Source organism: Phalaenopsis equestris, unplaced genomic scaffold, assembly GCF_001263595.1.
Source record: "Phalaenopsis equestris unplaced genomic scaffold, ASM126359v1 Scaffold000468, whole genome shotgun sequence".
Taxonomy (NCBI): Eukaryota; Viridiplantae; Streptophyta; class Magnoliopsida; order Asparagales; family Orchidaceae; genus Phalaenopsis; species Phalaenopsis equestris.
Window position 1 is genome coordinate 733,145 of NW_018164909.1, and position 22,716 is coordinate 755,860.

General features: G+C 38.8%; 1 protein-coding gene across 9 annotated transcripts in view; it reads left to right on the forward strand.

Moving 5' to 3' along the window:
* The window catches only part of LOC110027914 (DNA mismatch repair protein MSH4), a 182,101-nt gene that overhangs the window by 57,068 nt on the left and 102,317 nt on the right, over positions 1-22,716 (forward strand). For 8 of the 9 annotated variants that reach the window (XR_002294390.1, XR_002294392.1, XR_002294391.1 and 5 more), the window contains 2 exons: positions 15,328-15,374; positions 15,477-15,584. Coding sequence is in view for 6 of the 9 variants with exons in the window: in XM_020729553.1 (XP_020585212.1) it covers positions 15,328-15,374; positions 15,477-15,584 (155 nt within the window). In the remaining 3 variants the exon portion in view is untranslated. The remainder of the gene's footprint in view (positions 1-15,327; positions 15,375-15,476; positions 15,585-22,716) is intronic. The other variant, XM_020729558.1, reaches the window with a different exon arrangement.

Genomic DNA, 22,716 nt, shown 5'->3' on the forward strand with positions numbered 1-22,716 from the left:
TCGGGGTAGATACAGGATTTGAGGTAGAGCGCTCTTTCATTTAAACTGTGAAAAATATGAGGTCAGTTTGATTTCATATTTTTCTAAAATTATATATATATATATATACGTAAATTAAAACGTCCTTTCGAAGCGGGCGATGAAATTTCGATTCCGACTGCCGACAGTTTCTTACGGGCGACACCCACAAACATAACTCTTTTTAGTGCCGACAAGCACCTCCCCTTCTCAAGAAATTTTTGGCCAACCCTAGACCTTCCCCCAAATGGAGTTTTATAAGCAAGAGAGGAGAAGAGCAGCCACCTACCAGCCTCCCTGGTGAGCAAATCAGGTAAAGGGAGAGGAGGAGAAGGATTTAAGGCAAGAGGAAATGCAGCCTAGGGCAGAGGAAGAGTCGGCCATGTGGAATTTCTCCGTTGGAAAGCCGCTCGGTCCAGCAAAGGTCGAGGAGGCGAGCCGAGTGCGCGAATGGCAGCGGAATGCCGCGTGTGAGGAAAGAAGAAGGCGAGCCATCTCATGCGTGAATGGCAGAGGAGACTTGAGAGAGAAAGACTCGGGTTTGTTTGCGAACGACATAGGAGACGCTTGAACGAGGGCACGAGGGGCGAGCAGACGAGCGACTGATCGAGCCACGGGATGGGCTAAACGTGCAGGTAGAGGTGTAAATAGGGTTTAGGGTTAAAATTAAATTATATTTAGTGATATAATTATAAAAATAACAAATATTTGAAAAATAAAATTTGATCTGCCCCTTTTATTCGTGCGTCATAGCATATCAAAAATGGATGTCCTTTCTAGGTATTTTTGGCGTTCCGGATGCACTAGCGTGGTCCGTTTCGCCGTTGGAGGTCATTTTGACGAATTCATCGATTTGCGTGCAAATTTTCTCGTGTCGAAAATATGATAATATGAGTGTCTTTTCCTACCAAAATTGGTGTCCCAGACGAGTTGGCGCAGTCCATTTTGTCGTTGGAGGTCGTCTGGAGAAGTTCGCATTTTCACCCTTCCTTTAAGTTTAATTGAAATCCGACCTCATGCAATTTTGTGAATTCTATGCATTTGGTGTGTGTATATGACGATAAAGTCGTGAGGATGTTTTCCTAGGGCTTGAGGTCCTATTGGGTATTTCTCCTTGAGTCTCCATACAATGACTCTTAATCGCTCGTCCATAAGACGATGATTTTGAAACCATAAATGCTAGACTTCACAGGAAAAAAAAGGAAGTGTTTTGGAATTTCTAAAATGGTGGGTACCAATTTCTAGTTTTCTAAGATAGTCAATAGGAACTCTTAGAGCTAGATCCTAGGATCCTTAGAAAAGGTAATGACCTCAAAAATGAGGTCAACAGATGCGCAACCTATTCTGGTAGAACAAGTATCTATCAACTCTGCAATAGTGTTCAGTAGGCTTCTAACAACATTCTTAGATCTCCTTGAGGTCTTCGCTTGCTTCATTCAAGTCCTTTACTCTCTCAAAACCCATAACTCGAGTCTGCATCAACGTGATCATCAGGTGACGATGGCTGAGTGCATCTGCTATGCAGTTCTGATTTCTTCCCTTATGCTTAAGCTAGAATGATGCTAAAAACTACTCCCAAGTGGCGTGTAGACTATTCAGTTTGCTTTAATAGTTTGGGAATACCAAGGCTTCATGATTCATAAACAGCGTGAAATCGCTTGTCAGTAAATAATGACATCAGTGCTCAAGAACTTTTACAATAGTATAAAACTCAATAGTTCCTCCTGACATCATTCAAATTTTCCTTGGAAAAGGCGATGGGGTGATCGATCGGCCTCAACGCTAACCCTATTCCCATGTCGGATGCATCGCACTTTACCTTTTTGTAATACTTTTAAATTTAGCGACCTATTTTGTACTCAGCTTGGCCTACATGAAAACTTTGGTTTTGTTAATTTACTTGATAGTCATCCCTTGCATTCTGTTGTTGAAAGGGATAGAGTTTTTTTGTGATCTTGCTTCTCTATAGGAGGGGGTACCTACTTTTTGTTTTTTTGTAATGCTAAATGCAATATTTCATTGATGCATCACACTTTACCGCAAAGAGTTGGTTGAAATCTAATAATGCTAGAACTGGCGCCTGAGTCACCTTCTCCTTTAGGGTGTCGAAGTCGGTCTGAACTACTGCTGTTCAAGTGAACTCTTTTCCTTTCAAAAGGTCTGTCAGAGTGGTGGTGATATTGCTGAAGTTTTTGATGAAGTGATGCTAGCCCCAAAAATTGCTTCAGCTCGATGAACGACGTGATGTGGTCTTGCTTATAATGGCCTCGATTTCCATCTAAATGCCTGTACTAGACATGATATAACCTAAAAAGTAACCTTGTCCTTCATGAAGTGACACTTCTTCAAATGGGCATATAGTTTCTCTATACGCAATGCCTTGAACACTTATCTTAGGTTTTGTAAGTGCTCCCCTTTGGATTGTATGTATAACAGAATGTCATCAAAATTGACCATCACAAATCTTCTGATGTGGGCCAAAATACCTGATTCATCAATCTCATGAAAGTGCTAGGAGGGTTTAAAAAGCCAGTGAGCATAACTATCTACTCGTAAAGGCCATCTCATGTCTTGAAGATGGTTTTACACTTGTATCCTGCCCTCATCTATACCTAGTGATACCCACTATACAAGTTGATCTTGGAAAAGATAGTGGCTCCGTGTAAATGGTCCAGGAGATCATCCAGGAGAGATGGAAACCGGTTCTTGATGATAATTTTGTTGATGGCCCTGCTGTCCATGCACATTAACCAATAACATCCTTCTTGGGCACATCAGGGAGGAACAACACATGGATTGGCACACTCTGTAACTAGCCTTCTTGCAATGAGATCCTGTATCTATCACTCTAACTCTTCATACTTCGTAGGTTTCAATCTATAGGCGGGTCGATTTAGCAGCACTGATACTGGTATAAGATGTATGACATGCTGAATGTCTCTCAATGATGGTAATCCTTTTGGAAGACTTTTGCTTATCACATTCTGAAGGTCCTGTAGTAGCAGTAGTGCTAATATCTCTCTCTCCTCATTCCCTTTAGGAGGACTAATGTTAGTGCCACTGGAGCGTCCCGAACTAAGTGCATGAAGGCGGCTTGTGGAACTAATGCTTTTTCTGTGTCGTCTCTCCCTCTTACATCCTTAACAAGTAACAACACAATGTATTTTCCATCTTTCTTAAAGGAGCAGGTATTCCTGAAGCCGTCGTGTTGAGTCTTGCAGTCAAACTGCTAAGGTCTGCCTCACAGAATGTGGGAAACGTCCATCAAAACCATATCACAACATGCTTGCTCCTTTAGCCGATTCCTAATCGATAATTCAACCAAGCACTGTTGATCCACGCGTAGCTCTTTTTCTTTTTCAACCACACAAGGGAATATGATTCAGGATGATTTTGTGGGGTCAATCCCAATTTTTTCATCATCAACGTGGATAACATATTTTCACTGCTCTCACTATCGATGATCAAGCTGCAAACTTGTTCTTTACTGTGCATTTGGTGCGAAAGATACCATCTCAAGTAGGATTAATCTTGCTCCGGCTTGGACTGCAAAACTCTCCGTATGACTAGCAATTCTACCTCATTCCATTGGAGCTATAGTTCTACCTATTGGCCATCTTCTGACTCCTTGTCCTCCACCACTTCGATGGTGGCCTAACTTGAGGCTATGTGTCCATAGCTGTGAGACATGAAACCCCTCTTGACTGGTACTATACTGAAAGAGCTACCTTTCTCTAGTTTTTTTCTCTCTGATTTGACTTGTCATTTCCCTCTGATGTCTTGCTAGCTCCTCTCGAGGTACCTTTGTCGGTCACGATGGATGTAGTTGACTGCTTGATTGAAGGCTTTTGCCTGAATGAAGACTGCTGCTCGGTTTGCTTCTATTGCCTGTTCACATTCAAAACTAGTGTTTGAACATATCATAGCATCCAATAGGGCTATAATTATGCCACAGTGCTAATAGTGGGCTTCAGGCCCCCCAAGTACCGGGTTATATTTTGCTCCTCTGGTTCTATCAACTCTCATTTCTTTTGTAACTGGTCGAACTGAGCTGTGAATTCCTCCACTCAAAGTTCTTGTTGTTGTAGGTGGTGGAGTCTCAGAAACATGTCATGACGGTAATGAGGTGGAAGTTATTTCTTCTACTTTGCCTTCTTCTTTTCCCTCATGTGAATTTTATCATTGCCTTCTCTATGTCTTCGTCTTTGTGAGTTATCCCACTACAAAGAGGCATTCCTTTTCAACTTGATTGTTGCTAATTTTACCCGTTTATCCTCTGACACATCTTTATATTCGAAGATCTTCGCAACAGATTGTGGCCAGTCAGTAAAATCATTTGGATCCATACCTCAGTCAAACTTTGGTAGGTTCATTTTGATGCCGAAGTCCCTATGTTTGCCATACGTGGGCCCTTCTCTCAGTCTTCTCTGATATTGAATTTCAAAGCGGCGTGGTTGACATTCCTCGTCACTGATGTCTTTCCTATGGAATAGATTTAGATCTTCGTCCCTATCTCTCATTCGACTCTCCAGATCACGGTTGAGAGTAAACTCCCCTTGAGTCCCTTGGGCCCGACATTTTTCTCTGGGGTGGCATGCTTAGGGTTTGGGTTTTGGTGTGGTTGAGGAAAGAAAGAAAGAAAAAAAAATTAGGGGGGGTGGGGGGTGGGGGTAATGCGGATGCTAGGAACCGTATGATAGGGCTGGGGCTGGGGCTGGGTCTGGGGCTGATTCCAATTGATACCGGAGTTAACTTAAACCACAGCAAAGGAAACAAATATTATTAGTCAAAATGGTAGGGGTGACAATCGAGACTCCATAATAAATGAAAATACAACAAAACGAGTAATATTTAGCTTGGGCCAAATAGGGATATACTTGGACAGCGGAGGCGAGGCTGGGGGTTGACAATTGCGCAGGGTGAGATGAAGTGGTAGGGTGATCGGTGGTTGGAAGTTAGATAGCAGGGCTGCTAGTCGGCAGATGGAAGGAGCAGCAGAGAGGCAGGCTGCAGGCCAACGATGGGAGACTGAAACAATAGGGCTGCTGGTCGACCGGTGGAATTAGGAACATCAGGGAGGTGGGTTGCAGATAGTCTGCTGGAAGCTAGAACAACAAGGTTGTAGATCAGCAGGTGGAATCTGGAGTTGCAGGCTGCAGTTTGACAAGTGGCTCTGAAACAGTAGACTGCAGATTGGCAGATGGAATCTAGAACAGCTGGGTTGTAGGACGAAAAGTGGACTTAGCGGCATCAGGAAGAGGAAAACAAGCGGGGAAAATTATCACCTCGAATGAGTTATAGCCGAAGCACTTTCTCGTTGTCGGATACAACCCTCGGAAGGGAGAGATGCTGGTTGGAAGAAATTTGAAATCATAAATAATCAAGAAAAGAAAATTGAAATCATAAATAATAAAGAACTAAACCTTAAGCAATTCAACACACTCACTCACACTCTCAGAGAGAGAGAGAGAGAGAGAGAGAGAGAGACTAGCAGTTTGAATTAGGAAAGGAATAAAAAAGGGAAGGAATAGAAGAGGAAGGGAGTTCCCTCTATAGAAAGGAATAGTATAGGAAATCAGAAGTAGCAAGGGGAGGTAATTCTCACTGCATTAGGTCTAGAACCTATATGTTAAACTGACAGGTCTAGCCCTACAACCCTGCATCATCCTAACTCGATGTGCTCTTTAATAAGACATCATAACCAAATATCTAAAATTATATGAAATATTTAAATTTCTCTATTAGTTTGTGTGATAAGTAGTTGAAAAGTATCTGAGTTTTTAGAATGAACTTATGAATTTTATATTCTTATATGAAGTAATGCTTTAATATTTTAATTTATTAGAACTGAAAATATGACACTCAATAGGACACAATGGAGAAAAAAGATTCATATAGTTGACCCCACTTAGTGGGATAAAGACGTGTTGTTGTTGTTGTATAAGATATAATTGTTTTAGGTAACCAAAGCATGTGATTTTACAACTACATTAAAATATAATTTGATCATGTGAGCCATATAAACAATTTTATCTCACGGAATGAATTTAACCATTTTACAAAAAAATTAATTTACCTTTATTACGATTCAATCTAATCCTTGAAATCCAGGTAAGTGTTAGCAAAAAAGTTCATGCTTTTATCTTCCAAAGCTTATAAGATTAAGATATAAGTGAAGTTGTATAAAGATATTTCTATACTACTATCATTGGATATGTTTTGCACTATATGAAGCTTTGAAACACTGCATTTCCTTTCAAAGTAAGCCAATAAAATGTATTTTTGGTATGGTTATGCTTCCATCCCTATAAAATGCTACGTATCACTACAACCTGCAATTGAAGAATGATGAAAACTCTTAAAGATGGATCATGAATGCATAGATGAGTGTCCTTAAATAGATAATTTTTATTTAAGAGTGTTAATTTGGGTTCATGAGTCGGGTTTGGGTCCAACTTGAAATGACCAAACATTAAAATGCCAACTTGACCTCGATGAATTGATTAAACATTTCAAAAATCTTAACATATAGTCGAATTAACCTAACTTGAACCAACATTACATGAAACAGTTTAAGCTATGATGAATTAATGTCTACCTGTCTCAAAATGAAACAAATACTTGATGATGACATGACACCTCTATATATATGGGTGTCCATTAATTGATAATCTTTAATTAGGAGTGTTAATTTGGGTTCATGAGTCGGGTTAGGGTCCAACCTGAAATGACCAAACATTAAAATGCCAACTCAAACTCGATGCATTGATTGAACATGTCAAAAATCTCAACATGAAGTCGAATCAACCTAACTTGAACCAACATAACATGAAAACATTTAAGTTGTGATGAATCATTGTCTACCTGCCTCAAAAAGAAACAAATACTTGATGATGACATGACAACTATATATATATATATAAGACAAAGGGCTAATATACTTAAAGGAAAGGTGCAAATAGGTTGGATGAGAGGGCTCAAACTGGAACCATAACTACCTGCTGTACAACACACACCAAGGTCCCAGAAAAATACATGTATAGCCAAAAACCAAGATTAAAATGTCGACTTGTAAACTCTATGCCAAAATTCTGCCAGCACTTACAGATTCAGGGAGCTTGAGAACGACCCAATGTAGCCTTACCTTTGCCTGTGATTCTATGAAGTGAGTCAGCTAACAAATAGTTAAGTTTACCGTCGTTGTCTGAAACAACCAATGTATCCTTTATTAAGTTCTTGAATTTTAGTAGGTCTCCATTCTTCTTCTTTCTGGATGTATAAATCTGCCATACCTCATCTGATCAGTCTATTGGGCTAAAGATTATCGGGACGTCACTAATAATTTTGTGCCCTTTGGTGGCTTTTTGGTTTTTTTTTATGTATATTCCTTTATTTGGGGTTGTGTGTGTTGTATTGTGTGAGTTCGGTTTTCTTTTAGACCATCTCCTATAACTTTTCTGTATTTTTTCCGCTTTAATATATTAGACGTTGGGTTTTTTCTATATATATATATATATATATATATATATATATGAAAGGGCGTCTTCTCCCATGCTTGGTCTGTTACAGCGTCTTAATGCATCCTTACGCTCGATCCTTTCTTCTGGTCTATCTCGCTGCTTCTGCCCCGCAGTCCTTCGTCATCGTCACCGATTTGGAAGGTCGGTTTCGCTCGCCGCAATCTTTCTTCGTCGTTGTGACAATTTTTCATTTTCGTTCTAGCCTCTGGCTTTCTTCCCCATTTGGAAGGTCTAGTTCTCCCGTAGTCTTTCATCATTTTGAAGGATGTTCTTAGGCGCGGGCTCCTCCTTTCCTCGTGCTCGAAGCAGAGAGTTTGTCTGCCCTCTGCTTGACTTGGACGAGGGTACCGTTGATCCCCCTTTTGGTTTTTGCTCTTCCGTTCTCAGTTTTTCACTGTCATATCGCCGTGCCTCCCTCTTTTGGTGATGACTTCGGACAGATCGTATGCTACCGCTCTTGCGTTTTTCCACGCTTTAGGTATATGGACATCGTGCTTTTTCTCTTCTTTTGAGTTAACGGAGGACATCAAGAAACTTAGTAGAAAGAATGGGAAGCCAGCTATATTTTTTACGGAAGCTGAATGTAATCAGCTTGCTTCCTCCCGTCGTCTAAATTTCGTGGGAAAATTTCTTTATGACCATCCCAAAATGTAGATTATTCGAAAGAACTTTGAGCTTATGCTGCTATTGGGATTGGAAAATTGGATTTTTTGATGGAAAACACATCCTTATTCAACTTAATAATGAAGAGGATTGCACACACTTATTTGCTAGATGATTAATCTGGATTGATAACAGAACTATGAAAATTTTGAAAATGTTGGTGGATTTTGATCTACAGGCGGAGCCACCATTCATTCCCGTATGGATTTGTCTTCTTGGCCTGAAATTTCATTATTTTGCTAAAAAAATATTGTACTCTATTGCTTTAGCCTATGGTAAGCCACTTAAAACGGACATTCTTACTTTTAATCTTTCCTGCCCATATGAAGCCAGGGTACTTGTTGAAAGGGACATCACTTTAATTGCTTTTGATAAAATTTGGTTAGACACACAACACCATGGATATTGACAAAATGTTGTGATTGAGCATTTCCCTTCTTATTGCTCGAATTGTCGTATGTTCGACCACTCCATTTCTCAATGTCACCATCTACACCTTCATCTCAAACCAAACAAACAAAGTAATCAGCCAGAGGCAGTGATTCCCCCTCCTTGTCCGCTTTAAGTTATTGACACTGTTGATCATCAGAATGATACTCCTAAAGATGCCATTATCCTCGCAGGTAATATGTCGATCTTTCAGCCTCAACACAATCATGATGTAGGTTCCCCGTTTATGGAATCTCCTTTCGTGGAGGCGGGAGAATCTTTTCAGACTTCACCTGCCCTAGAACCTATCATTGATGTAACGTGTGACAATATTCTATTGCGCTTTCGCCTCATCAGGACGAACAAGTTGTTACTGTTACTCGGGCACATGAGGCTCATGCTGCGTAACAGCCTACACCTGTTCAGCCACCTTTGGACCACTCCACTGATTAGACGAGTCAATCCTCAGATGAAGAATGACAGGTCTATACATCTAAGAATAAGAAGAATAACTGAGGCCTCTTACCAAACTTGATGAATGTAACATTAGTTGTTTCTGTAATGACAACAAAATTAACAATTTGTTAGCTGACTCTTGTCCTAGAACCAGTGGCAAAGGCAATGCTAAATTGGATCTTTCGCATGCTAACTGAACCTGCGATTGTTGGCAGACTATTGACGTACTTTTTTCTGTCTACTTTTTAATCTTTTTTGTGGTATATATGTATTTCTGCGTCTTTGTTGTATGCTGGGTGGTTAGGGTGCCATTTTGGGCCCTTTCATCCAAAATATCTGTATCTTTCCTTTTATTAATATATTCGCCTTTGGGCCCACCTATGAAAGTTATCAGGAAAAGTTTTGATGACCTCAAATTAACAGAAAGTAGAAAGTGGAACTCATGGATGTGAGACATATTTTGATTCAGTTAACCGTGCCTAAAGACTACACTCGAATTTTCTCCAAAAAATATCTCAACATTGCTGACAAACCAAAGAAGCTACTCAAGTGGTCTTTTGGTTTTGACCCAAATCATGAACCTCCTACTGTACCGATATGATTTAGTCTACCTGGTCTCAAACTACACTTTTTTCATCATCAGGTTTTTTACTCTATTAGTGCCATGTTTGGGGACCCTATGAAGCTAGATCTACCCACTTTCAACCTTACCAGACCTTCTGTGGCCAGAATATTTGTGGAGAGATATTACTTTGCCTGATATTACGGAAGTTTGGTTGGGCACAACGCATAATGGATATTGGCAACAAATTGTCATGGAGCATAGACCTTCTTATTGTTCTCGTTGTAAGATGTTTGGGCATACCCTTGATAAATGCCATAAGCTTCATTCTAATTTGAAATCTAAAGTTCAAGTTCAAGTGAATAAGGATAGTTCAAGTGAATAAGGATGGATCTAAGGATATATCTGTTTCACCTAGAGAGAAAACTACAACAGGATAGAATTTAGTGTCTGATTCTATTGCCCCTATGGACCCTCCCCCTGAAAATACTGTTTTTGCGATCAATGAGAAGCTAGATGACCCTGCTAAGCAACCTACACTTTCAAATCTTATTGAAAATAATAATGGATACACAGACTGATAATCAAGAGAATCTTGCAACTTACCATCTTCACGAAATATCAGGGGTAGAGGGCGACAACTCTTACCTCACATACACTTGTGGGCACAATTGTTGACAATCTTTCTACTGCAACACTACCACCTCATCCGAATGAGCAACAATCTTCCGATGAGGAATGACAGGTCTACACTTCCAGGAGGAAGAAGAAGAATGAAGATTTACTTTAGCTAAGGAATCTAATGAATGATACTCTGGTACTTCGGGCAATGATACACACCTCACCACTCTGTTAGTTGGTTCCTTTCCGAGAACTAGAGACAGAGACAAAACTAAAGTGGGTCGACCTAGTTGATCTTATATGTACCATTCTTTTCTTTTTGTTTGTGTTGTACCGTATGAGTTGGGTGCCTATTTGGGTCCACTTATACAACCTATCTATTTCCTTTTCTCTTCAATAAATTTTCCTTAGGTTTTTTTAAATATATATATAATAATAATAATAATAATAATAATAATAATAATAATAATAATAATAATAATAATAATAATAATAATAATAATAATGGACTTGACATCTTAAACCAAAACTATATATTGAAACATAGAATAATTCCTTAAAAATTTGATCTACAATTAGGATCAACCTTCTCTCTATCTGAAATAATAGCATTAGAGGAATATCTGATGAGCTTAGGAGTTCCGCTAGAAAAAAAAATTTAAAAATAGAATTCAACTATAAATGAACTAAATTATTATGATACAATAATCATGAGATATTAAAATAATTCATAGGTGTTTTCTTTGCATTATCTGCATATCTTATAAAAAAATGTTCTTGAATAATCATTAGCATAAAAATACTTAAGAAATTTTGTTAAAGAAAATTTTAAAAGAGGCGTCATTGCTCAATCATAATGTGCACTTTACTAGTCAATGCTACAAATAATAACATTTAATACAAATCTTTTCATGATATTTATTTACATATTTCATTTGATTGTGTTACAATCCGAAACTCAAAACAGTGAAAAAAAACTACAAAGAAATTGCAATAGAGAGGTAGAAAAACTCAAACAAGTGTTGACTTTTATATGACCAATGAAGCAAAGAAGATACAACGTTGTTGTACTATTCGATAGGTAGATCGTCTCTCCAGAAATCTTAAACGTCGCTAGGACACTACAAGAAGAAAAGAAAAACTGTAGCCCCACAAGCACATGCTTATTAGCCCTAATATAACTCTCCCAATAAGTCTTCAAACTTTCCCTAAAAACTCCCCCAATTTCTTTTTGCGAAGGTGATGATAGACTTAGTGGGCCCCACCTGGGGGCTGGAATCTTTGGTGGTTGCACTATGGTTTTCCACCCCCTCCTGCTCCGCGAAGGCTGGGGTGGGCTGGTCGGCTGGTCTAGATCGGCTCTGCCTGGACTAGTTCTGGTACTCGCGTAACAATACTCCCCTCCCAAAGAAGCACGTGGCTTTCAAGGTGGAATGATGGAAACTGTTTTTGATTCACCTCATAAGGCTCCCATGTTGCTTCATATCCTGACAGACCTTTTCACTTAATTAGTACCTTTTTGCTCTCATCACTCCTTGGCGCACTCATTTGACCTTTAACAGTTCTAGAATCACCTTCAGGACCTCTGTCAGTGTCTGGGGTAATGAGGACGATGACATATGATCTTTGATAGCACGTTTCAACTATGAAACATGGAGGACTGGATGTCGTGCTGATGAGGCCACTGCCACAATGCATATTGTAATCTTATAGGGTCTAAAGTATCATGAAGAAAGTTTCTCACTCCTCCGCCTGGCCAATGTCTTCCGTCGACAGAGCCCTAGCTTCAAGTGAACCATGCCCACGAGTTTGAACTGTGTATCTCTTCTATGTCCGTCCTTAAGCTCTGCCAATATTTCGTCACTCTCCAAGTACTGATTGACATTGGATAGTAGTGTAGCGTTATGTCTATAATGTATTACGTGAGGTGGATCTTGAAAGGGGTGGTATATGCTCTCTTATGGTATGAAGTATTATACTAATTTTTGGCCCACACAATCCACTAGCACACACAATCCACCTGGCCCACAGCTTCAGCGTATCCGATACAAAACAATGCAGATTTGTCTCAACACTCCTGTTGACCCCGTCCGTCTAGCCATCGATTTAGGGATGATATGATGTATTTCATTTAAGGACTGCTCTTTATAACCTGAACATCTCCTTTCATAATTGTCTGAGGAACACCTTGTCGCTATTTGATATAATATATTCTAGCCCTCCGTGCAAATAGATCACTTCCCGTACGAACACCGTAGCAACTGAGACTGCAGTGCAGGGATGTCATAATGAAATGAAATGTGCTCACTTGCTAAGGCGATCCACCATCACCATGTCGCTATTTGATATAATAGCTTCTAGCACTCCGTGCAAATAGATCACTTCCCGTACGAACACCGTAGCAATTGAGACTGCAGTGCAGGGATGTCATAATGAAATGAAATGTGCACACTTGCTAAGGCGATCCACTATCACCAGGATCACCGCATACCTCTCTGATCGTGACAACCCCTTTATAAAACCCATCGCCATTACTTCTCAAATTATCTCTGATAAAGTTAAGGGCTGTAGTAACCCTCTTGGTGCCATAGTCAAATATTTGTGTTATTGACGCATATCGCACCGTTCTACTATGTTCTCTACATCTCTGCGTATCCTTACCCAATAAAGCTCCGTCGATAAACAATTGTAAGTCTTTTATGCCCCGCCTTATAAAGCTCTTCTAGTAGCTGGTCAATCTCAGGAATAGGAAATTTGTCAAAGTCCGTCTCCTTGTTCAAAGTCAGTTAATCCACAAAAATGCGCTAGGTACCATCTTTCTTCTTCACCAATAGGACTGGACTGGAAAAGTGGCTCACACTGGGTTTGATAATCCCAACATTGAGCATCTGTCATATCAACTTCTCTATCTTATCCTTCTGAATCTGGGGATACCAGCATGTCCTGACACTTATAGGGGGACGCCCTCTTTTATTGTAATGGAGTGCTCATGCTCTCTCTTGGGTGGTAACCTCTCAGCTACTGAAAGGTGTCAATAAAATACTGTAAAAGCTACTGAACCTGTCCGGGAAACTCTGCCGACTCGAGATCTCAGACCTCCTCAATGCTTTGCAACTCCACAAAATAGTCTACTCTCGCTGCCCATATTGACTTGATAATGATTTTGAGCGTGACCTTGGTTCTACATAAGCTAGCATTTCTTCCTAGCATCATCTTCCTACCCTCCACCTGGAGTTCCATCATCAGGGATTTCCAGTCCACCTTCCTCAAGTGTTTGCAGCTACTTCATCCCTAGAATCACATCAGTGTAAGTCCAAAGCGGGGAAATCCTCTACCACCTAAAGGCCATGCAGTGTAAGAATCAATCTATTGATTTCCCTGTCCCCTTCATGACACCAAAGCTCCCCGTATCTGCCAGTTCCAACCCTAGCTGATCCACAACCCGATTTGAGATGAAATTGTGGTTGCTCCACTATCCACCAACGCTACAACCGGCTACACTCCAATCCACCCCTCACCTTCATAGTATGATTTGGACTATCCCAACACTGAATTGAGGGACACCTCCACAACATCCAAGTACAAATGTTCCTCTTCCTCCACTGTGTCTTCCTCCAACTCCTCACTATTTGTCTCCTCATGAACTACAAGGATCTTTAGCGCACACTACTTGCAACGGTGTCCTATAACATATTTCTCGTCACATCAAAAACATAATCCCTTCACTCTTTTATCCCACACTGCTGCATCGATGAGACACTTAAAATTGCTCCTAGAATGGGTCCCCACATTCTTTTTCTTTGGTGTCTCTTTTTGAAATGATACCGTTTAGGTCCTCGTTGTCATTGCCATCGAGACACTCTTGTATAATCCCCCGCAGTGCTGCCTTTACTGGTTTTTTTCATCTTTTTCTAGTTTTCCATCATTTTGACAAGCTCATTATCCTTCTCAATCCTCGTGGTCTCAAAAGTCGAAGGGGCTGCTCGGATGTTAGGCTTCAGGCCCTCCAAGAATTTCCCCTCCAGTTCTGCTGTAGAAATACCTCTCTGCCGCCTTGATATGAGTTCAATTTCCTCCCTGTATTTTGTGGCCATTCCCTTCTATGTCAGAGCATAGAATTGCTTGTGTAGGTTTTCTTCCCGGATGACTCGAAAATCTTCTAAAAAACAATCCTTAAACTCTTCTCACAAATGTATCGGGTACCTTGCCTCTATCCACTGAAATTATGCTAGGTCTTCCCATTCAAACATAATCCTGCAGCCATAAACTTCTCTTCCTCAGTTAACCCATTTACAACAAAGTATTGCTCCACCCTATATACTCACTTATGTGCATTTTCCATTTTGAAGATTTGCTTTTTTAGTTTCCTTACCCTTGCATTGTCAACCCAACTTTCTCTACCCCTCACCGTTTCCCTCCCATGTGTCTAGGCTGAAACTTTCTCCTTCTGTTATAGCCATACCCCCATTTTGCATCTGTCCTTCCCTCGTCGTGCTCCTCGTTGCCCCTTCCAACCCCTTCTACAAATTTGGCTCATCCCCCTTCTCTCGAAGTCTTAGGGGGAAGCTTTTGGTGATAGATGCTTTCCTCTTTGTCATCCTCTCGTTTGATCTCCTTCCCTTTTGATCTAGACAATGATTCTTTGATTAACCCTTGTTTAGGGTTTGCAATTTGAACCATCAACAAGATCTTGAATTGATCTTGAATTGATCTCCAGGAGGCTCTTTATCATTTCCTTCATGCTCTTGAATTGATCTTCCATTCGATTCGCGATCATGGAATGAATAGAAAATTTTTGCCTCAGAAAGAAAAGTTTGCCTTTTAGTTCAATCCTCCAGGAAGTTTTTTTAAACCGCTGTTTTTTCTGTTTATGAAATTTTTATTTCTTACCTTTACTTTTAATTGATTTTACTTCTGCTGCTGTTAAATATATCGTCATCTCGGTTTTTCTTTTTTGTTTCTTAATTTGAAAATTCGTGAATGCAAGTTTGGAAATGCTTCGTTTTTCACGGTTACATTATAAGTGCTCTGAATTGAATGCCTACTATGCCATTTCAGGTTTCATTTAATGGCTCATTTGACCACATGAATATTGATGCTACGAGGTACTATCTGTTTGCGTTTTAAATTCCTCCATCTGAAACAGTAGGGATTTTTGTTTGCTGGAAGTTGAATAACTTCTGAAGCATCTACTCAATACATTGAAGTGTCCACAACTTGGAAATTATTGAGCCGTTATGCTCTGAAGTTTGGGGTACTAGCAACAAAAAAAGAAGTCTCTTTCAAATGTTGAAGACGACAAAAACAGTTGGAGGGTATGCCAAATTTTCTCTAAACAATGGTAGAGAATAAATTATTTGGTTGCTTTCAGATGTTGATGTGCGCTTGTGCAAGTGTATGGGAGTACTGACATACTTATCTGATAATATAGCCAAACAACCATAGCACGTTTATTATCAATATTTTTTTGTCAAAGGATAAATAGTAGTGATTTAATTGAAATGGTTGCTTTACTTTTGAATTTTTGGGATAGGAAGCTAAAAAAATCATTAATAATAATGTTGAACATGATTTAAATGAGAATTTCAGGTTGTATGTTTAAATTGGGAATGATAGAGTTATAAATGACTATTTGAAAGAGATTGTAGTAGACTGATTGGGAAATGAGATATTTTGCCTTAACGAGATGAGGCGTAAGCCTCAAGTCAGATAGATACGAAAGCCTCCAAAAAAAAAAAAAATCATTCAATTAAATTTGATTTATAAATATGATTTAAACCATCAATATATTGATTTAGTTAATTATCTTTTCATAATAAATGACAATCTTAAATGCTGATATAAAATTAAAGTTGAAATGAGACTCAAAGCATGCATTCATTAATTAATTGTACTACGATAATCAAATTTCTCAAGAATCTCATCTTCATTTTCATTATTTTTAAAAGAATCATTATACGTAAAAATTTATCAAAACAGCTGATTTTGTTTCATTGACATCTTTCAAATCTTCTTTAAATATTAGATTTATCTTTTTATCAACTTCAATTAAGATGAAATTCAATATAATTTAAAATAAATTAACCAATTAATAACACAATCAAATAATTATTCTTAAATGATCTTCTTAACTTTAGTTCACTATATATATTATATAATAATAATATAATATAATATGTATATGTATATGTGTATGTATGTATATATGTGTGTGTGTTACACATAGGTTGTATGAGTGGTCCTAAAAGAATGCACCGACCCACACGATACAACATACACAAAATCTCAAAAAAGAAAAGATACATATAAGATTCAAAAAACCAAAAACCATCAACGCGCGCAAAAGCTATGGACGACTCAGTTTAGTCTTGCCTCTGCCACGAGTTCTAGGAAGGGAGCCGACTAGCAAATTGGTGAGGTGCGTACCATTATCCGAAGTAACCAAAATATCATCCATCAGATTCCTAAGCTCAAGCAGGTCTCCGTTCTTCTTCTTTCTTCTGGATGTGTAAACCTGTCATTCCTCATCCGAGGATTGACTCATCTAATCGGTGGATTGGTCTAAAGGTGGCCGGACAAGTGTAGGCTGTTGCACATCATGAACCTCATGACCCATGTGCCTGAGTAACATTTACATCTTGCTCGACCTGATAAGGTGGTAGAGAAGCAGTAGCAATATTGCCACCCGTAACATCAGTGATAGTTCTAGGGCAGGTGAAGCCTGGAATGTTTCCCTCACCCCCACGAAGAGAGGTTTCAAAGATGAGGAAACTACAACATTGTGTGGTGGCTGAATGGTTGACATATGGATAGTGACATCTTCAGGAGTATCCTTTTGATGATCAATACTGTCGATAACTTGGAGCATATCAGGAGGAGGGGGAATCACTGTCTCTCGCAGAGCACTATACTTTTTTGGTCAGAGGTGGAGGTGTAGATGATGACATTGAGAACTAGAGTGGTCAAACATACGAAAGTTCGAACAATACGAAGGGAAATGGTCAATCACAACTTTTTGCCAATAACTATGGTGCTGTGTGCTAACCAAATTTCTTCAGAAGCGAAAGAAGTGATGTCTCTTTTAACGAGTATTCTGGCTTCATATGGACGAGAAAAATTAAAAGTAGGAATGTCCGTTTTGAGTGGCTTACCATAAGATGAGGCAATAAAGTACAATACTTTTTGAGTAAAACAGTGAAATTTTAGGGCAGAGAGGCGAATACAGTCTGGAATGATTGGTGGTTCCGTTTGTGGGTCGAAATCCACTGACCATTTCAAAATCTTCATTGCTCTGTTATCAATCCAGATTATTCTTCTAGCAAATAATTGCGTGTAATTATCTTCTTTATTAAGTTGAATAAGAGTGTGTCTTGCATCTACAAGTCCAATTTTTCACTCCCCAACAAGATACATAAGCTCAAATTCCCTACGAATAAGCTCCATTTTTGGATGACCATAAATAAAATTTTCGACCAAATTCAAATGATAGGAAGAAGCATGTTGATTACATTCACCTTCGGTAAAAATGATGACAGACTTTCCATTCTTCCTACCAGGTTTCTTGATGTCCTCCGCTAACTCAAACAAAGGAGGGAAAAAGCACGGTTTAGACGTATCTGAGGTGTGGACTCCCGCAAGGGCAGTGACATACGATCTGTTCGAAGTCATCACCACAAGAAGTCACGTCGAAAGAACGATTTTGCAGTCGACGGAATTGCGAAATATGGAAGGGGAAAAAACAGAAAACGAACCCTGCTAAGTCAAGCAGAGGGCAAAGTAGAAAGTTGCAGAAGTCGAAGCTATGGAAGTCGCAGCAGATGGTCAGGGCAAAACCGTAGAAGACAGATGAGCCGAAGATGGTCGGGGCGAAGCCGCGAAACTGGCGCAGCTCGAAAAATTCTACGAGGACGACAAGCCGCGAACGGGAATAGAGGAGCGAACACCCCTTCTTCTTCGACGAAAAAAACTGTAGCAGAGGCTAGGGTTCGCCGTGAGCCAAAACCCTAGCAGAGCCTCCCATCTTTCCCGTTTGATTTTTTGTGTGTGTGTGTATATATATGTATATGTGTGTATATATATATATATATATATACATATATATATATATATATATATACATTTCAAACACCTTAACACCTCAAGGCGTATGCCTCGGATGTAAAAAAACTATAATCTTCATTGGCCAGTGAGGCTCATGTCTTGAGGCTTTTTTATGGGCCTCCATTTGAGGTGCACCTGAAGGCATGCTCTCGAACACTTTTTTAAATAATGGTATGATCTATTGAATACTCAATATTTTATAATAGACGTTCATAATTTTGGGTAGATTTGAATGTGATGAAAGAACAAAAAAGAAGAAAAATGAGTATAGATGAGTGATCTGAAAATTCTCATCCCAACTTTTAGGAGTGTTTGTTGTGCGGAATCAAAATTTTAGAAGGCAAATTAGGTTAGATAAAGCAATAGTCAAATATTTCACCATCAATTTTTGTGAATATTTTAAAATATAGTTCCAAGTTTTCTTATAGGTGTAAGCATATATACTTATTTGTCATTTGATAGCTAAAGAAAAAAACTTGATTTATTTAATCCATTAAGGCGTTAATTTTTGGAGTTTTTTAACAAAAATTTAATCTTAAAGAAATTTATCACCATTAGCTTAGAGTGGAAGGTGTAACAATGAAGACGAACTCAATCGAGATCCTATGATTCTATTATCATGGGTTGTGTACCCTGACTATTTATTGAAGGGGGCAGTCAACCCGAACCGATCGAATGATTCTGGTCAGTATTCATGAATTCCATTGCAAAGTGGATCTTATCGATGTAGGTCTTTGTCTAAATGAATAATTTTATTTTGATCTTAGAGGATTTTTTATTGCATCAGATGTGTTCTGTAATTCCTTATTCAAAATGCTGAACCATCAGGGGACATTTGGGTGTTGATTGTGATTGTAATATAAAGCTGTTATTTAGGGGCAAAACCCCTAACTAGAGAACCCTAATCATAATTGCTCATTTTTATGTACCATTTTAGGCCAAACCATAATTAGAAAATATAAGTTCTGTACTCATAGACATAAGGTCTTCTGAGAGTGACCATAGTGGTACTTTTGACACAATACTGACTTTTTGTGAGCTTATACTAATCTTAAAATAGCCACTCTCGACAAACTTTTATGGATGTGATAAATTTTTCTTTTTATCTTTAAGGTGTACATTTTTATGTATTTTTTAATATTTTATCATTATATTTTTAAATATTTGGCATGAGGTGATTTGCATTAGGATTTGGGATGTTTTGAAAAAGATACCATTTGGTTAACACTTTCTGTCATTGCAGCCATCATTGGGATAGTTTTCTTTGCATTGTTTGTATTTATAATTTGGGAGTTTTATTTTTGAGAGTGAATTTTTTCGGTTGAGATTTTTATTAACATGGCTATCATTAGGAGTATTTGAATAACTTCATTTCATTTTATTTTTTGTCAACTTTGCTTGCTGGTTTGTAGAGAATTGAGTCTGTATGGTTTGCAATAATTGAGTTTATCTAAACATCATGCACTTTAATGACCATGTTGATTCTACTATAATCATAGAGGATCAGATCTTTGATTTGTATTAATTCAGTTTGCTTAAATCTTTTTTATGTTAAAGACATCACTCGCATTCGTGGTTGATTAGGTTTGTAGATTAGGATTTGCTTTGTAAACTCACTATCAAGAGGAATTCTTGGAATAATTGCTTTATCATGAGTTGCTTGATTATTCATTGTCTAAATATTTCACGTAGGCTTTAAGTTTTGCAACTCTATTTTTGAGAAATAATGAATCGGACTTGAATGTGCGACTTGGGATCCTGCCTTATCAGCATGATGGCCTACTTAAAAAGCTCATGGATCTTGATGCATTTATTGTTGATTAAAAAAAAAAAAAACAGAGTTAATATCTTTAAGATGTTCACAGGGCCTTCCAAAAATTTATATGCTTCTAGGAGCAAAGTAATTTGAGTTAACTTTATATTAGTCTGTATAATATTCCCAGACTTTTGATTGACCAGTTTAGCATGCTTTCCAAATCATATGTGAACTTTCACTTTTATAGATTTGAATAGAGCTTGAGATATGTGCTTTCTGAGACAGAAAAAATGAGTTTAACTATTGTATTTTTTGAAAATTTTCCAACGTTCTTAGACATCATATTTGAGTATCTGGCTTATTCATTAAAGCGCGCGCGCACACACACAAATACAGAAAAAGACACATCTGCTGAGGTTTGCGTCGAGCAGTTTCGTCGCCTCTCACGGAAGACGGGAATGGGTTGCGTGTTCGTCTTCCTCCTTTGTCTTTATCCTCGACTCAGCTCGACGGCAGCACGTTCCTGTTCGTCGTTTTTTCGACACTCAACTAGGACATCATCAGCTTCCTCCTCAACTCAGCTCGACAACAGTGCCATCTTGTTCGTTGTTTCTTCGACACTCAGCTAGGACACGATCGGCTCTTCCTTTGTCTTCATCATCTACTCAGCTCGACAACGGCGCGATCTTCTCGAGTTCGGCTTCAACTCCCCATTTATTTCGGTTTTTTCTCTGCTTTCGATGGTCACTGTTCTTCACTCGAATCAGTAACTAGGCAATGAATCTTTTGTTGAGGCACTTGGAATGGGTCTAGAATCTTAGAAGGCTGTCGACTATGCGGTGTTTTCTCAGTTCTATCATGATTCCCTTGTAGGGAGAGGGAAAGTCGACTGTCCGTTTGTTAAGAGAACTTGTAGGAAGGGTTGGTAAGGCCGCTCTAATTTTTTTAGACCTTGATGTCGAAAAAATGCAAATTCACACTCATTGGGAAATTTCAGTTAGGGCTTCACAAAACGGAGGTTATTTGTAAAGCTTTTGAAGATCTCAAACTTGTAGGCCAATGGAAGGTGGGTCTCATTGATGTGAGACGTGTGATGATACAATTAACTACGGACGAAGGCTATACTAAGTTTTTCTCCAGAAAATACCTTATCATTGAAGGAAAAACAATGAAGTTGCTCAAGTGGTCTCCTGAATGTGATCCAAACCAAGAACCATCTACAGTACCAATATGGTTTAAGTTACCTGAGCTTAAATTACATTTTTTCAACCATCAGGTCCTTTATTTCATTAGGGCAATGCTTGGGAGATCGATGAAATTAGATATACCCATTTTTAATCTCACGAAGCTTTCGGTTGTCAGGATCCTTTTAGAGAGAGATATCACTTTATCTGACATTGAAGAAATTTGGCTTGACACTGCACATAACGGGTACTGGCAACTGATTGTTATGTAACAAAGATCATACTATTGCTCCAATTGTAACATGTTTGGACACACACCTGAAAAATATTTCAGACTCCACCCTAATTTGAGACCCCAATCTCAAGTGCCTCATCTAACTACTCAAGAAGCACCTATTCTACCGGCTGATATGGTGGAAACTACAACTACAGAGGATATTGCCACTGTTTGTGCCTCAGGGGAGCCCCCCTCACTACTTTATGTTGTCGAAAATGAGGATACTCTCCTTTTAGTGTCAGATGATGCTCCATATGCTATGGAAACAATTATTGCTAATATTGAGGGCCCTCGTTGATGATCAACTCAATTATAAGTTGAAATAACCCTTGGAAGATGATTGACAAGTTTACAAAACCAAGAAGAAGATAAAAGGAATGAATGAACTCAAGAATTTAATGGAGGTTGTTTTGCTCGTTTTGGGTGGAAACCCTTATCACAGTTTGATGCTAGAGTCCCTCTCTAGAACCAGAGAGAGAGGAAAGTCCACTCATCATGATTAAGCTCTCTAGTGGACCATTTTATCCTTTTGGGGAAATTGTCAGCGGTGCTGGGCATACTTGTACTTTTTGTTGCATTTGTAGGTTAGGTGCTTCAATTCATTTGGTTTTAAGTTCTTTGCAAGCTTGTTCAATAGAATTTCAGCAATCTCCCATCATATTTGTCATGTTGGGGGCGTCTATAGGAGTGCTACGCTAGCCTAACATGTCAACATTGACATGTGTGGGTGGTGTAGATGTTAATTTTCACTACTTAGTAGGTTCTTACTTCAAAAAAAAACTACTTAGTAGGCTCTTATTTTTAATTTTGTTGCAATATATATGAAATCTTCTAATTTTGTTCATTGCTGCATTTTTAGTCTAGGTGCTTCAATTCATTTTGTTTTTTTTAAGTTCTTTGCAACCTTGTTAAATAGTAATTTAAAAACCTCCCATGCTATTTGTAGGCTAGGTCATTTATAGGTGTGCTAAGCTTGCCTAACATGTTAAGAATGACATTATGGGCGGTGTTATCCACAACTAAGGGCCTTCCTGTTACACTCTAACTAGTCTCCCCTTTAAGGGTCGGCTCAGGTGAGATTGAGGCTGAAAATTCGATCAGACTAAATTCTCACCAACACTTGTCCCGAC